Source organism: Scyliorhinus canicula, chromosome 6 (assembly GCF_902713615.1).
Source record: "Scyliorhinus canicula chromosome 6, sScyCan1.1, whole genome shotgun sequence".
NCBI lineage: Eukaryota > Metazoa > Chordata > Chondrichthyes > Carcharhiniformes > Scyliorhinidae > Scyliorhinus > Scyliorhinus canicula.
Window position 1 is genome coordinate 86,690,412 of NC_052151.1, and position 17,392 is coordinate 86,707,803.

A 17,392-nucleotide genomic window follows, 5' to 3' on the forward strand; every position below is an offset into this window, starting at 1 on the left:
GATTGCATAAGAATGTAGTTGAATTTTGCCATACATGTCACACACATCAGGTAATAGGAAAACCACAGCAGTAATCAAACCAACACCCTTAATACTAATGCTGGCATTTAATGAACCTTTTACTAGGATCTTGATTGATTGCGTGGGACCTCTTACTAAGCCAAAATTTGGAATCAGTATTTGTTGACCATAATGCGGTACTGTAGGGTAGCACAGTGATTGGCACTGTTGCTTCAAGGGCCAGGGTCCCAGGTTCGATTTCCGCTTGGGTCACTGTCTGTGTGGAGTCTGCACGTTCTCCTCGTGTCAGCATGGGTTTCCTTCGGGTGCTCCGGTTTCCTCCCACGAGTCCCAAAAGATGTGTTGTCCTCAGTGAACGCAAACAGGCGAGTGTGGCAACTAGGGGATTTTCACAGTAACTTTGTTGCACTGTTAATGTAAGCCTTCTTGTGACAATAATAAAGATTATTATAATGGATATGTTTATTAGATTTCCGGAGGCCATTCCATTATGCAATATTACATCGAAGAGGGTTGTGGAGGAATTAACCACATTCTTTTACCAGATACGAAAGAAATCCAATCACATCCCATCAGATTAGGGATCCATTTTTATGTGTAAGTTATTCAGAGAAGCTTTGGATAGCTTAGAAATAAAGAAGTTTAAATCAAGTGATCCAGAAGCACAGGAAGTTTTAGAAATGTGGCACCAAGTTTTGCAGACAGTGTTGAGGGTCTATACTCAGGATTATCGAGCGGACTGGGGTAAAGGAATTCCATTTGTACTATTTGAAATTAAGGATGCACTTAGTGAATCAACTAAATTCAGGCAGATTGATTTTTGGTCATGTGTTAAGAGGACCCATAAGAGTCCTCCCTTAGTGGCCATGGAGTTAGCGGTCGCACATTTGGTCGCTCCCGCTCAAGGTAGATTATTTTGGTCTTTTCCTCATTTGCAGGGTGGAAGTTTGGATGGAAAAAGATGTAGGCGTGCCAGGAGAAAGTGTGACTCTTCTGATGTGGCTGGTACATGGATCCACGGTCTAGGAGTGGGTCGGAAAGAAGGGCGCTGATGGCGCAAGAGAATCTTTGTGTGCCACAGGTCAAGATGGCGCAGGGAAAAGGGCCTGTCCTACCCATCCAGTGGTCAACGGAGAAGCTGGTGGACTTCTTAAATGAGAAGTTCAGCCGGCAGAGAAGGGAAGCCCAGGAGGACCTGGCCAATGTGGTCGAGCTGCTAAAAGCAGGGACTGATTATGTGGAGCAGAGCTGGAGTCCCAGGGTCAGACAATCCAGAAAGTGGAGGAGACGGTGGGCGTGCACGAGGAGTAGCTCGCCTCGCTGGCGGCCAAGATAAGGGTGATGCCGGAGGCCGAAAGGAGGGTGAAGGAGAAGGTGGAGGACCTAGAGAAGCACTCCAGAAGACAAGACTTGCGGATCATGAGAATACCTGAAGGCATTGAAGGAGCGGAGGCCAGCACGTTTGTGGCCAAGATGTTGGAAAAGCTGATAGAAGAGGGGGATTTTGATCAGCCCCTGGATGTCAACCTAGCACACAGTGTGCTGATGAGGAGGCAGCAGGCAGATGAACTGCTGAGGGCGATGGTGGTGTGGTTGCACCCCTTCTTGGACAAGGAGAAATTCTGCGGTGGGCGAGGCAGATGAGGAAGTGTACCTTGGAGGGGAACGAGCTGCAGGTTTATCAGGAAAAGGGAGCAGACTAGCGAAGAGGCGGGCCAGGTTTAACTGGGTCAAGGTGCCCTCTTTAATCAGGGGGTGAAGTTTGGAGTGCTGTACCTGGTCCGCTTCTGGGTGACATTCCAGAATCGAATTTGGTACGCCAGAGGAGTCGACGGAACCTTTGAGAGACAATGGCAGGAGAAGGAGGATATTGAACTTTTGAGGAGGTGTGAGGAGGTGTGAAGCAGTGTTTCCTTTTACACCGTAAGACACAGGTGCAGAATTAGGACACTCGGCCCATCGACTCTGCTCCGCCATTCAATTATGGCTTTTGGTGTTTGTTGGAGAGCTTTTTCTCCTTTGAAATGTTTTGTTGGGCTGGATAGCAGGGTGCTTGGGGAGCATGAAGGGTGAGTACACCATTTTCCATTCTTTTGTTTCTTCAGGGAGTGCTGACGGGGGAAGAGAGAAATCGGGGGGGCATAGGAGGTTTGGAAGCTGTGGGCGGGGCCTGCAATGCTAACTGTGTGGGCTAGTTAATGGGAGCTCAGTGGGGGGTGGTCAGGTCATTGGTGCAGGGGAGGGGGATGGGGATGGGGTGTGTGTTTGGTTTGGGGGGAGGGTGACACTGACAGAGGTTTGGTCATGGCGGCGCAGTTTGAAAGGGAGAGATGATGGTGGATGAGGGGTGGGCCTGGAGGGTCACGTAATATGGGCCGGGGGCTGGCCCAAGCAGGGATATGGCTGATCGGCAGGGGAGAGAGTGCTGAGCCCCCAACCAAGCTGGTCATGTGGAATATGAGGGGGCTGAATGGGCCGGCCAAACGGTCAAGTGTGTTCACGCACCTGAGGAGTCTGATCGTGGACATGGCTTTTCTACAAGAGACACATTTGAAGATGGGGGACCAGACAAGTTTGAGGAAAGGATGGGTAGGGCAGGTGTTCCATTCGGGACTGGACATTAAGACGAGGGGCGTGGCGGTGCTGGTAAATGAGCAGATGGCATTCAAAGTGAGGAACATAGTGACAGATTTAGGGGGAAGGTTTGTGATGGTGAGTTGGAAGTTGGAGGGGATGTCAGTGGTTTTGGTAATGTTTATGCCCCAAACTAGGACGATGTGAAGTTTATGAGGTGGGTGCTGGGGAAGATCCCGGACCTGGACATGCACCGGTTGATCATGATGAGGGGGGTGGATTTTTACACGGTCATTGAGCCAAGTTTGGACCGGTCGAGCCCAAGGTCGAGGAAGGTGTTGGCGGTGGCAAAGGAGCTGAAGGGTTCATGGAGCGGATCAGGGAGGGAGTTTTCATATTTTTCCCATGTGCCCATGGTGTACTCCCGGATTTCCTTTTTTGTGGTGGGCAAGGCGTTGTTGGTAGGGATGGTCAACTCAGAATATTCATCGATTTGGATTCAGACCACGCGCCGCACTGGGTGGATTTGTGAGTGGACCGGAGGGGGCATAGCTCCCGCAGTGGAGGTTGGATGTGGGGTTGCTGGCAGATAAGGAGGTGGGCGAGCGGGTGAGGACTGCCATTCGGGGGTATGTGGAACTCAATGATATGGGGGAGGCCACGGCCGCCACACTGTGGGAGGCACTCAAGGTAGTGGTTGGGGGGGAGTTTATTTCGATTCGGGCACGCAGGAGAAAGGTGGAAGAGATTATTAGGGTTGTCAGGAGGTATTCGGAGGCCCTGGAGGCAGGGTTGCTAAGGGAGAGGCCGAGGCTCCAGATGGTGTTTGGGCTGGTGTCCACGGGAAAGGTAGGCAGTTGCGGAGGGCCAAATGGGGAATGTACGGGTACGGGGAGAAGGCCCATCAAGTTAGGAAACAGGAGGCGGCAAGGGAGATTGGCAGAGTGAAAGATGTGCCAGGATGGGTGGTGCTGGGTCCGTTGTGGGTGAATGGGATGTTTGAGGACTTGGCTGGTTTAGCACACTGGGCTATATCGCTGGCTTTGAAAGCAGACCAAGGCAGGCCAGCAGCACGCCTCCCCGAACAGGCGCCGGAATGTGGCGACTAGGGGCTTTTCACAGTAACTTTGTTGAAGCCTACTCGTGACAATAAGCGATTTTCATTTCATTTCATTTCATATATGTGTCGGAGCCCGCAGTCGGGGAGGAGGGGGGTGGAATGCAGCAGCTCCTGGATGGGGGAGTTTCCCAGGGGAAAGAGGAGCTGGTGCAAGAATTGGGGACCGCCATTGGTTTGAGGGAGGTGATGGAGAGTGTGGGGGCAATGCAGGCAGGGAAGGCCTCGGGCCTGGATAGGTTCTCGGTGGAATGTTATAAAAATCTTTGGAGGGATCTGGGGCCGCTGCTGGTGAGGGCATATAACAAGGCTAGGGAAAGGGCATCCATCTCCCTGATACTGAAGAAAGATAAGGATCTGGAACTGTGTGGTTCCTACTGTCCGATATCGTTGTTAAATGTGAATGCTAATTTGTTGGCGAAGGTGTTGGCTTCGCTAATTGAGGACTGTGTCCCGGGGGTGATAGGCAAGGACCAAATGGGGTGTAATGAACTCCAATTGGCTTTATTGGTTGGCCAATTGGAGTATGAGCTCCCTCGATGATAGCTCATTGAGGGGGCCCATATAATCACCTGTGTAGGCTTTGTGAGCCAGTCTTAAGTTGACTGGACTGTTAGCAGCACTGTTTGTAGCTGCTCCTGTAATATCGTTATTGTAAATAAATATTGGTGTGGTGACAGAACTCCTGCCTCCCGTGGATTACTACACGGGGTTTGTGAAGAGGAGGCAGTTGTCAGTAAATGTGAGGAGGTTATTTAACGTGATTATGAGGAGCAAAAAGTGGAAGTGGCAGTGGCGATGGATGCATGGAAGGCTTTCGACCGGATGCAGTGGGAATATTTGTGGGAGGTGTTGGGATGGTTCGGGTTTGGGCAGGGGTTTGTGTCTGGTTGCTGTATAAGGCACCAGTTGCAAGTGTGCGGACAAACTGGGTGAGTTTGGGATGTTTTGGGTTGTATCGTGGGATGAGGCGGGGTGCCCGCTCTCCCCGTTGCTTTTTGCCTTGGCTATAGAGCCACTGGCAATAGCACTTGGAGCTTCGAGGGGTTGGAAAGGGATTGGCGGGGGTGGGGGTGTCGAGCACAGGGTTTCGCTGTATGCAGACCACCAGTTGCTATATATTTCAGACCCATTGGGGGGCATTAGCAGTATTATGTAGATTTTGGAGGACTTTGGTCGGTTCTCTGGATACAAGCTGAACATGGGAAAGAGCGAGGTGTTCCAGATTGAGCCCAGAGGGCAGGAGAGGAGGTTGTCGTTCAAGGTGGTAGGGGCAAGTTTCAAGTACCTGGGCATCCAGGTGGCGTGGGGTTGGGCGCAGCTGCATAAGTTAAATTTGGCTCGGTAGGTGGAGTAGTTGAAGAGGGTGGAATGTGCTGCCATTGTTATTGGTGGGACGGCTGCAGACAGTGAAGATGACGGTGCTGCCAAGGTTCTTGTTTGTTTATATTTCAGAACATCACAATCTTTGTTCCGTAGTCATTCTTTAAAAAGGTCAACTCGGGTAGCTTCCGGTGGCGGCGATGACGTAGGACGCTGCACATTTGGGAGCTCCCATTTCAAACGGAATTTTCGGCTCTTTTTAGAGCCCAAAACGGAATTTCTTCGACGTCTCACGGTGGGAGAAGGTGTGCTGATCGACTTTCTCCGCATTTCGTGACTCAAACTCGGAGTGGAAAGGGGGAAAAAACGGCAGCAGCCCCCCAGAAAAACGGGGGAAGGAATCTAAGATGGCGGCCGGCGGAGCACCAGAGGAGTGGAAGCAATGGGCCCAGGAGCAACAAGCTGCTCTCCTGCGCTGTTTTGCAGATTTCAAGGCTGAGGTACTGAGCTCTCTGCAGGAAACAATCAAAAGGCTCTCGGAGATTCAGATGACCCAGGGTGCTGCCATCCAGGCGTTGCAGACGCAGGCCACTGAACGAGAGGAGGAGGCCGTGGTCCTCGTGAGTAAGGTGGAGCGGCACGAGGCACTCCACAAGAAGTGGCAGGAACGCTTCGAGGAGCTTGATCACCGCATGAGGCGGAAAAATCTGAGGATCTTGGGCCTTGCGGAGGGGCTGGAGGGGTCGGATCTGACGACCTATGTGGCTACGATGCTGAACTCGCTAGTGGGGGCCGGGTCTTTCCATCTGCCCCTGGAGCTGGAGGGAGCCCACAGGATACTGGCCAGGAGGCCTAAGGAGAATGAACCCCCGCGTGCGGTGCTGGTGAGGTTCCACCGGTTCAGTGATCGGGAGTGTGTGCTGCGCTGGGCCAAGAAGGTGAAGAGCAGCAACTGGGAGAATGGGGTAGTACGGATCTACCAGGATTGGAGTGCGGAGGCAATTTTGATATGGTTATTTATGGGGGTATTGTTCTGTTATGTTTTTTTGCTGTGGGGCATTGTTTGAGTTTTGTATCTTGCGGGGGGAGGGTTGGGGGGGTTTGTTGTATTCTGTATAGGGTAGGGGGTATGGAGTGGGGCTGGTATTTGGGAGCTGCGTCAGAAGGGTGTGGTGGGGCAGTGCGAAAGCGCGGGCTTTCCTCTGGTTTCCCGCGTTGCAGGACTGGGGGGTGGAGATGATGACGGGGGAGGCGGTGCCTTAACTGGTTCTTCCCCGCGCTGGAGCGGTGCCTGGAGGTGGGATAGGATGGGGGATGATCCCACTTTGGGATGGGTCGGGTTTTTGGCGGGAGTTTCCAGGGTCAGCAGAAGTTAACTGACCCACGGAAGTACAATGGAGGACGGTTCGTGGCTAGAAGGGTTCCTAGCCTGGGGGGAAAGGGAGGGGGGAAAGGGGAATACCGGGTTGCTGCTGGCAGGGTCAGGAAGGAGCTGGTGGGGGGCCGGGGGGACAGAGGTGAGGTGTTGTCGCTGTGGGGACTGGGTCGGGCTGGGGGTGCTGGCCTGGGGCGGGCAGTCGACGGGCTATGGCTAGTCGACGGGGGAGGGGGGCGGGACGCCCTCTGATCCGGTTAGTCACCTGGAATGCGAGAGGACTGAATGGGCCGGTGAAGCGGTCTAGGGTACTTGCTCATCTGAGGGGGCTAAAGGCAGATGTGGCAATGCTTCAGGAGACCCACCTGAAGGTGGCGGACCAGGTCCATCTGAGGAAGGGGTGGGTGGGGCAGGTTTTCCACTCTGGGTTGGATGTGAAGAACCGGGGAGTGGCGATTCTGGTGGGGAAAAATGTGTCGTTTGAGGCATCTGAGGTGGTGGCGGATAAGGGGGGTAGGTATGTTATGGTTACGGGCAGGCTACAGAGAGAGAAGGTGGTACTTGCTAGTGTGTGTGCCCCAAATTGCGACGATGCGGGCTTTATGAGGCGTATGCTGGGACGGGTCCCGGATCTAGAGGCGGGAGGTCTGATTATGGGGGGGGGGTTCAATACGGTGTTGGATCCTTCACTGGATCGGTCCAGTTCAAGGACGGGTAGGAGGCCGGCGGGGGCCAAGGTACTGAGAGGGTTTATGGATCAGATGGGAGGTGTGGATCCATGGAGGTTTGTGAGGCCGAGGGCACGGAAGTACTCTTTCTTCTCCCACGTACATAGGGTCTATTCTCAGATAGACTTCTTCATGGTGAGTAGGGGACTGATTCCGAGAGTGGAGGAGGCCGAATATTCGGCCATTGCAATCTCCGACCACGCTCCGCGTTGGATAGAGTTGGAGATGGGAGAGGTGCGGGACCAGCGCCCGTTGTGGCGGTTGGATGTGGGATTGTTGGCAGAGGAGGAGGTGTGTAGGAGGGTCCGGGCAAGTATTGAGGGGTACCTCGAGGTGAATGATATGGGGGAGGTCCAGGTGGGGATGGTCTGGGAAGCCCTGAAGGCAGTGATTCGTGCGGAGCTGATATCCATCCGGGCACACAGGGAGAGGAGCGAGAGGAGTGAGAGGGATAGACTGGTGGGAAAGATGCTGGAGGTAGACAGGAGGTACACAGAGGAGGGACTGTTGGGGGAGAGGCGCAGCATACAGGCTAAATTTGATTTGCTGACCACTAGAAAGGCGGAGGCGCAGTGGAGGAAGGCACAAGGGGCAGTGTACGAACATGGGCTTTGATTTTTAGGTCATCATTGGCTACAGGAATAGTGCCAGAGGACTGGAGGATAGCAAATGTGGTCCCTTTGTTCAAGAAGGGGAGTAGAGATAACCCCGGTAACTATAGGCCGGTGAGCCTAACGTCTGTGGTGGGTAAAGTCTTGGAGAGGATTATAAAAGATACGATTTATAATCATCTAGATAGGAATAATATGATTAGGGATAGTCAGCATGGTTTTGTGAAGGGTAGGTCATGCCTCACAAACCTTATCGAGTTCTTTGAGAAGGTGACTGAACAGGTAGACGAGGGTAGAGCAGTTGATGTGGTGTATATGGATTTCAGTAAAGCGTTTGATAAGGTTCCCCACGGTCGGCTATTGCAGAAAATACGGAGGCTGGGGATTGAGGGTGATTTAGAGATGTGGATCAGAAATTGGCTAGTTGAAAGAAGACAGAGAGTGGTAGTTGATGGGAAATGTTCAGAATGGAGTTCAGTTACGAGTGGCGTACCACAAGGATCTGTTCTGGGGCCGTTGCTGTTTGTCATTTTTATAAATGACCTAGAGGAGGGCGCAGAAGGATGGGTGAGTAAATTTGCAGACGACACTAAAGTCGGTGGAGTTGTAGACAGTGCGGAAGGATGTTGCAGGTTACAGAGGGACATAGATAAGCTGCAGAGCTGGGCTGAGAGGTGGCAAATGGAGTTTAATGTGGAGAAGTGTGAGGTGATTCACTTTGGAAAGAATAACAGGAATGCGGAATATTTGGCTAATGGTAAAATTCTTGGTAGTGTGGATGAGCAGAGGGATCTCGGTGTCCATGTACATCGATCCCTGAAAGTTGCCACCCAGGTTGATAGGGTTGTGAAGAAGGCCTATGGTGTGTTGGCCTTTATTGGTAGAGGGATTGAGTTCCGGAGCCATGAGGTCATGTTGCAGTTGTACAAAACTCTAGTACGGCCGCATTTGGAGTATTGCGTACAGTTCTGGTCGCCTCATTATAGGAAGGACGTGGAAGCTTTGAAACGGGTGCAGAGGAGATTTACCAGGATGTTGCCTGGTATGGAGGGAAAATCTTATGAGGAAAGGCTGATGGACTTGAGGTTGTTTTCGTTAGAGAGAAGAAGGTTAAGAGGTGACTTAATAGAGGCATACAAAATGATCAGAGGGTTAGATAGGGTGGACAGCGAGAGCCTTCTCCCGCGGATGGAGGTGGCTAGCACGAGGGGACATAGCCTTAAATTGAGGGGTAATAGATATAGGACAGAGGTCAGAGGTGGGTTTTTTACGCAAAGAGTGGTGAGGCCATGGAATGCCCTACCTGCAACAGTAGTGAACTCGCCAACATTGAGGGCATTTAAAAATTTATTGGATAAGCATATGGATGATAAGGGCATAGTGTAGGTTAGATGGCCTTTAGATTTTTTCCATGTCGGTGCAACATCGAGGGCCGAAGGGCCTGTACTGCACTGTATCGTTCTATGTTCTAAGGTGAAAAGGCGAGTAGGATGCTGACTCGGAGAGGAGAAGGTGTCTGACATTTATAAGGTAATGCAGGAGGTGGAGGAGTCGTCAGTGGAGGAGCTGAAGGCTAAATGGGAGGGGGAACTTGGGGAGCAGATAGAGGACGGGACTTGGGCGGATGCCTTGGAGAGAGTCAACTCTTCCTCTTCATGTGCGAGGCTTAGTCTCATCCAATTTAAGGTGCTGCACCGGGCCCACATGTCCGGGACTAGGATGAGTAGGTTCTTTGGGGGTGAGGACAGGTGCACCAGGTGTTCGGGGAGTCCAGCGAATCATGCCCATATGTTCTGGGCGTGCCCGGCACTGGAAGAATTCTGGAAGGGGGTGGCGGGGACGGGGACGGTGTCGAGGGTGGTTGGATCCAGGGTCGAACCAGGGTGGGGACTCGTGATATTTGGAGTTGCGGTGGAGCCGGGAGTGCAGGAGGCGAAAGAGGCCGGTGTCCTGGCCTTTGCGTCCCTAGTAGCCCGGCGGAGGATCTTGCTGCAGTGGAAGGATGCGAGGTCCCCAAGTGTGGAGACCTGGATCAGTGACATGGCGGGATTTATAAAATTGGAGAGGGTCAAATTTGCCCTGAGATGATCAATACAAGGGTTCTATAAACGGCGGCAGCCTTTTGGGGTGGGGGGGGGGGGGGGGGGGGGGGGGGGTGGAAGGTTCCTTATTATAGTTTCTATTGTTTTTCTTTACGGTTATGTAACTTAACATTGTGTTAATTTAAGTTGTTGTTAATATGTTGTGTTGTTCATTGAGGAGGGGCGAATATTTATGATTGCTATCATTATTGTTATTGTTGGTATTTTATTATGGTTCGATGTTGTATAAATTCATAAATTTCAATAAAAATTATTTTTTAAAAAAAGGTCAACGCGTTGATCTCGGGGTTTGTATCGGCTGGGAAGATCCCATGGGTCAAGAGGGTTTTCTTGGAGCGGGGGCGAGGAGGGGGAGGGTTGGTGTTGCCGAATATAATGAATTACTACTGGGTGGCTAACATCGCTATGATAAGGAAATGGGTAGTGGGAGAGGGGTCAGTATGGGGCGGATGGAATCAGTTTCTTGCAGGGGAACACATTTAGGGGCATTGTTGACAGTACCTCTGCCATTCCCGCCGGCCAGGTACTCCATGAGCTCAGTGGGGGTTAAAAATGGGGAAGGCAGGACGGGAAGAGGGGAAGGGAAGGGGGTGTGGGTGCTGGTTATTTATTATGTTGTACAATTTTGCTTCTGCTCTTATTTGTTTTGTTTGTTGTTTATTAAAATGCCTTAATAAAATATTTTTTAAAAAGAACTTTAATTAATTAAGGAAAAATTGTTGAGTCAGCATTCTGAGACTACATTGTTGGATTATGTGTCAAACTTTAGGGAGAGATTAAATAGGGGTAGTGAGTTGGCTAGAAAGCATTTGTAATTGTCACAGCATGTGATGAAAAAAGAGGCAGATAAGAAATCAAAAACACGTTGTTTTGTTCATAGGAGAAAGTATTAGTATTCGTGGTAGGTGAACCATTAAGAACAAGATTTAGTGGGCCTTGTCAAATCAAATGAAAATTGGGTGAGGTGAATTAATTGATAAGAACTCCAGATAGGTGGAAATATGTCATGTTAATATGCTCAAAAGGTATTATGATAGGGAAGGAAATAAGGAGGAAGTGTTGGTAGGTAGCACAGTAGCACAGTGGGTAGTACTGTTGGTACACAGCTCTAGGGTCCAGGTTCGGTTCCCGGCTTGGATCACTGTCTGTACCCGAACAGGCGCCGGAATGTGGTGACTAGGGGATTTTCACAGTAACTTCACTGCAGTGTTAATGTAAGCCTACTCGTAGACAATAAAGATTATTATCATTACAGTAATTATAACTCAGATAATATAGTTCAATCTAGATCATTCTGAATTTGACATTCTTCAAATTAGATTGGACAATGGGACAGTAATAAGAAATTTGGAAGAATTACGGAGTTACCTTCCGGAAAGAGTCTTATAGTTACATAGAGCATAGCTGACTGATGATTGTAAAGCTACTTCTTTGAAATTAATGTGGTTACGGTAGCATTGTGGATAGCACAATTGCTTCAAAGCTCCAGAGTACCAGGTTCGATTCCCCGCTGGGTCACTGTCTGTGCGGAGTCTGCACGTTCTCCCTGTGTGTGCGTGGGTTTCCTCCGGGTGCTCCGGTTTCCTCCCACAGTCCAAAGATGTGCAGGTTAGGCGGATTGGCCATGCTAAATTGCCCTTAGTGTCCAAAATTGCCTTTAGTGTTGGGTGGGGTTACTGGGTTATGGGGATAGGGTGGAGGTGTGGGCTTGGGTAGGGTGCTCTTTCTAAGAGCCGGTGCAGACTCGATGGGCCGAATGGCCTCCTTCTGCACTGTAAATTCTATGATAATTCTGTGTTTAAATTAAAGTTTGTTTTAACATAAAAGACACCTGTTGGTCAGAGGCATCACCACTGGGGTGAAGTGCTGGAGATCCTGCAAAACAAGTGGTGGGGGTTGAATTTTTCTCTGAAGTGGAAAGTCGGCAGATTACCATAGACATAGACATAGACATAGAACAGTACAGCACAGAACAGGCCCTTCGGCCCTCGATGTTGTGCCGAGCAATGATCACCCTACTTAAACCCACGTAACCTGTATACCCGTAACCCAACAATCCCCCCATTAACCTTACACTACGGGCAATTTAGCATGGCCAATCCACCTAACCCGCACATCTTTGGACTGTGGGAGGAAACCGGAGCACCCGGAGGAAACCCACGCACACACAGGGAGGACGTGCAGACTCCACACAGACAGTGACCCAGCCGGGAATCGAACCTGGGACCCTGGAGCTGTGAAGCATTGACGCTAACCACCATGCTACTGTGAGGCCCCAACAGAAACTCCAACTCCCAGCAGAAATCGAATAAGGCAGCGGGCATCTCCGGAGGTGGAGGATCTGCTTGGCTCAGTTACAGACAACGTGGCGGAGCCCGGAGTCACTGCCTGTGGAGCAGTTGATGGTGTTGATCAAGGGGGAGCTCTGGAAGCATCGGTTGGAGATGTAAGAGGACTGGTTCAGGCGATTGAGGGAGCAGTAGCCCCTCTTCGCAAGACTTTTGAGCAGGTGGCAATCCAGTGCAACGATCCGCAAGGTGGGATGTGCGGTAACAGATCATAGTGACTGGAGTGTGGAGTTGGAGGCAGAGGTGGCGATGTTCGGAGTGGCCTGTAAGGTATTGAAGGTCAAGATGAACAATCAGGAGAATTGGTCCAGGTGGACAAATTTACGAATCGTGGGTCTGCCGGAAGGGGTGGAAGGACCGAGTACCAAAGCCTATGTTTCGAAAGTGTATGCGAAGCTGGTGGATAAGGGGTCTATGCAAGGGCCCCGGAGGTGGGCCAGGTACACCGACCGCTAAAACAGAGAGAGCCGCCACGGGCGGTGGTAGTCTGAAAGCATAAATTCCAGCAGAAGATGATTCTGAGATGGGTGAGGACGACACGGCACTACAGTTGGGAGGGCCAGAGTATCCGAATGTATCAAGGCATTGGGGTCGAGCAGAGGGTGGGTTTTAACCGGGCCAAAGCGGTGCTTTTTCGAAACGAGGTCCGGTTTGGGGTGTTGTACCCAGGCAAGTATTGCACTCTGGGTGACCTTGAAGAGACAGGAACGCTATTTTACAATGCCTGAGGAGGCAAATTACTTTATTAAGGAGGAGGGTTTGGAAGAGGGTTATTGGTTGGAATTATTTTGTTTTTCCACATGTTTGTACAATGTTTGCAATGTGTTTTCTTTTGCATGTCTGCCGAATTGATATTTTATTATGTCAATAGGGGATGATTCCAAGTCCTTGGTATATCTTCCCTGATGGTGTTGGGAGAGCAAGGGGGCAATCTGGGGATGGGAGAATGGGCAGCTGCGGTGCAATGGGGGAGGTCTGGGTGCCCACCCCCCCCACCCCAGAGTACAGGGGTGACCCAACCCAACCCCGCTCAGGAACCCCCACACACAGAACTGCCCTCTAGAGAGCAGTCCAGACAGCTGTAATATTTACCTTGCAGCTCCACCGGTCTATTCCTCAAAGGAGCGAAGCTGTGCCTGCATCTGTTCCCACAGATCCATTATCTGCAAGCCATTACATGGACCCTGAGGGGAGGGGGTCCCCTATTACAGGGGTCCCGGGGCGGGGGGGGGGGGTGGGTGTCGGGTCACTCCCCCGTACTTTGGGGTGGGGGTACACCAGGCAATCCTGGGATGGGGGGGTGGTCTGTGATGCTGTGGGTGTGTAGGGGGGGGGGGGGGTCTGGATTGATTTGCGGGGGGGGGGGCGGGAATAGCTATTTTGTGGTGGGGGAACGGGCTGATTTGCGGTCCGGAGGGGGGGGGGGGGGGTGGGTTGGACAGCTGCAGGATCTCACTATCGGGACACTCACTCAAGATGGACCTTGGAAATCCCTCATATTCCACGCCATGCATAAATATGTATGGTATGGAACACTGAATTACATCCTGCTTTACAACTGCAAGGGGCCAGTACAACTAGTGTAATTCAGCTCTGGCTGGAGAACATAGCCTCCCAAACGGAGAATCACCCCAATGTATCTTGTATACTTTGGTTTGGAATTAAAATATAATTTTTTAAAGATTGCTATTGTTACAACCCCCTGGTCTAGTACACGGTCAATTCCAGCCTCACCTGACCCGGAGTTACAACACAATTGAAATTAATAAATGATTCTTTGATAAACACCCCAAGGTGGTGCAAGGCTGAATAAATTTGCTCTGTTTTGTGACTCGCAGGTTGCTTTCAAGATGTACCTTGGAGTGACCCCTCGTGTGACCTTCTGGAACCAAGCTGGAGATGATTATTCACTATTCCTAGAGAAGAATCCACTGAGGGGCTACGTGGAAATTCCTGACAAGCACTCCAATCTGCTGTACTCCAATATGATCTGTGGCATTCTCAGAGGGGCACTGAAAATGGTACAAAAATCATGAGCAGTAATGAAAATAGGAGAATTTGTTTTTACACAAAGTATTGGTTGCAGATATACTTTACCCCAGAGAGCGTTTGAAGCACACACCAGCTTTACAGAGAAAGTTAGCTCAATATTTGAAAGAGAAAAGATTAGTGCAGTGGGAGCGGTTTAGCAAAGAATCACCTCATATATAATAGTTGAAATGTTCTCGACTCTAGACTTAAGAACCGTTCTGGAGTTATATCGGATTCCTCAATTAGGGAGGGGAAAATCAACAGAAAGTTCTCAGTTTGGGTTGTCACTCAGTAACAACTGCTGGAAAATCCCTGTGCATGAGTATGAAGTGAGGAGAAGATCTACAGCTAGAATTCATTCCATGATCAAGCAGCCTCCTAGCTTCCACTGTCCAAATTCACAAGTGAAGGGTAGCCAGTTGGTCAAGATACTGTGAAATAGTGCCCTGAAATAAGTGCTGAGAGGAGATCTTTTGCTTCGGTGTTCAGCTGTTCCAGAAAATATTGGAAAATGGGAGGGTCAAGATTCTGGCCAGGCTAGGCCCCCAATTTCTCTCTCTGTAAATGAATGGAGCAAAATGCTTCACAGGAATACAAAGTGACCAGCTCAAAATGTTCTGATATTGACCGCCTAGGTGATCCAGTGCTACTGGGTGCAGACCCAGGAAAATCTCTGTCTTCAGGAAAGACAATTTGGAGAGAGAAGTTAAAAAAGAGACATATGTTGACTCTTAATTTGGGAATGCTTAGTAAATGCAAAGAATTTTTGCAAACAATAGGTCAACTGGGGAAATGTTTACTCATTCTGCCCTGCTGATGTGTAAAAAATGCCGGAAAATAGAAAGAAAAACTCTCAGGACCCAAATTCTGAAGGCCTGGGAAGGGGAAATGCAACAGGGAAGAGCAGGATTTTTAGCTGACACTTTTCCCAATTTTAGACCTAATCCTGAATCCCTGGAATGGGGTAATTTAAATACATATTTTACACAGTTGCGGAATTATTACAGATTTACACAGTCTGATGTTCTGGCAGAAAATCAGAACACTATCCTATCATTCATGAAGTTGCTGCATTAGTGCATTCATTGTCCATTAAACTCACCACAGAGAGATAAAATTAGTAATTAACTGCATAAATACTCTTTTAACAACATGGTAATTGTTAATAACTACCAATCATCCTCTCTGGTCCGGGAAATGAACAATTAAAACTGACATCCCAAGCCTTCAGGTGGTGAATTATGGTTGGAGATTCTAAAGTTGTCAAATTTTAAATTTTACTTATATTTTATTTTTCAAGTCTATTTTTTTCTCTCTTAATCTATTTTCTGAACCTGATTTGAGTTTGAATTTACCAACTGTAATTTACCCTCCTATTCCGTCTTTCCTCCATTTATTTTTAATCCTTTAATTTGGCTGGTTGAAGCGATAGCATGTTGGTTATTCAACAATGTTCCAGATCCATCATCGATCTTCCTGCTTTGTTATCAGCCCACATGTCCTGTAATTTACAGGGCAATTCAATTTTCAAGAGAAAGTATGCTATAAAATATCTAACTAACCACGTATGCCTCAAGCTGCCCCACTTCAGCAAACTCCAGAGCATTATCCTTAACCTGATAACTTATTATATATGATGTTTTCAGGTCTTATGAACGGAGGTCAATTTCATAGGAGTGTCTCCTGCTTTGCCACCATAATTTGAGCAGAAACCAATTTACAAATGGAGTGAGCTTCTGCTAAATTTTCAGCAGCAAAACAGGAGATGCCCTAAGGAGATTAAAATAAGGCAAGGTAAAGTCGCCATAGTCCCAGATGACCATATGCTGCTTTACCCTTGGAGGGGGAGAGCTGACTGCTGGTTATTTAATCTGAGGACCACCACACCTCAGGCGAGAGGCAAGGTTGGGAAGCTAGGGCCTTCATGAATAACCTCAGCCGTTGTGGTTTAACCCCCATGACAAATACCAAAACCACAGCTATATCTGACAGGGCTGCATATCTGTATTCCCAGGTTCGTCTGCAAGTGGATATTCAACTTCTTCAGGATTCAGTCAAAGATGACAAGGTCACAGAAATTAGAATGAAGCTAATGAGAAGACACAAAGCTGTTCGCACAGTTGAGAAAGAGCAAAAACACCCCGTCGGCACTTAAAACCAAGCTTATGTGTCTGTTGCTATGCCAAAAGAGTGGGTTGGGCCAGAAAAATTCTTCATGCGCTTTGGAGCATGCTTTTACATTTATTCTTCATAGCACCAGTTTTTGCAATTTCAAGTGGACAATGATATGAAGTATGAAGATTTACAATATCAATGGAAGAAATCTCTGCCTATTGTCTCATTGTCTTCTGGTTTGATTTTTGGTTTGTGGTTTAGCAACATAAGTAACCATGAAGAAGCTCCTGTGGGCAAATGTATGCACAGCAAATTCAAAACCTAAACTATAAGTTCTGCTTGAATTCAAGCATATTAATGAGTAATATCTTAGCACTATTTAATGTTTGCAAAAATCATGTATATTTTTCTGTAGCTTGATTTCACTGTGTCTTCGCTTTAGGCATCTTTAAGATGACTGTAGGGAAACTGTGTTGGCTGAGTTAATATTAATTGATAATATTCAATGAATAATAATGCAAATGTTTTTACTATGCACAAACTGAATTGTATCAAGCACAGAAAATAGACTGTAATATGAATGAAGAATAAATAACTCTTCTTTCCTCCCAATACTTTTTGTTTACTTGTTCATGGGATGTGAGGGTTGCTGGCTGGGTCAGCATTCATTGCCCATCCCTGAGGGCATTTAAGAGTCAACCACATTGCTGTGGGTCTGGAGTCGCAGGTAGGCCAGACCAAGTAAGGATGACCGATTTCCTTCCCTAAAGGACATTGGTGAACCAGATGGATTTTTACGACAATCAGTAATGGTTTTATGGTCATCTTTAGACTTTTAACACCAGATAGGGGCTGGTTTAGCTCACTGGGCTAAATCGCTGGCTTTTAAAGCAGGCCAGCAGCACGGTTCGATTCCCGTACCAGCCTCCCCAGACAGGCGCCGGAATGTGGCGACTAGGGGCTTTTCACAGTAACTTCATTGAAGCCTACTCGTGACAATAAGCGATTTTCATTTTTCATTTTAAAAAAAAATTGAATTCAAGTTTC

General features: G+C 48.9%; 1 protein-coding gene across 2 annotated transcripts in view; it reads left to right on the top strand.

Moving 5' to 3' along the window:
- LOC119967294 (trafficking protein particle complex subunit 3-like) overlaps window positions 1-16,957 on the top strand; it is a 69,021-nt gene extending 52,064 nt beyond the window's left edge. For both annotated transcript variants that reach the window (XM_038799631.1, XM_038799632.1), the window contains 2 exons: window positions 14,038-14,220; window positions 16,245-16,957. In XM_038799631.1, coding sequence (XP_038655559.1) covers window positions 14,038-14,220; window positions 16,245-16,385 — 324 coding nt within the window. In that variant the 3' untranslated portion in view covers window positions 16,386-16,957. The remainder of the gene's footprint in view (window positions 1-14,037; window positions 14,221-16,244) is intronic.
- Window positions 16,958-17,392: the final 435 nt, after the last annotated feature.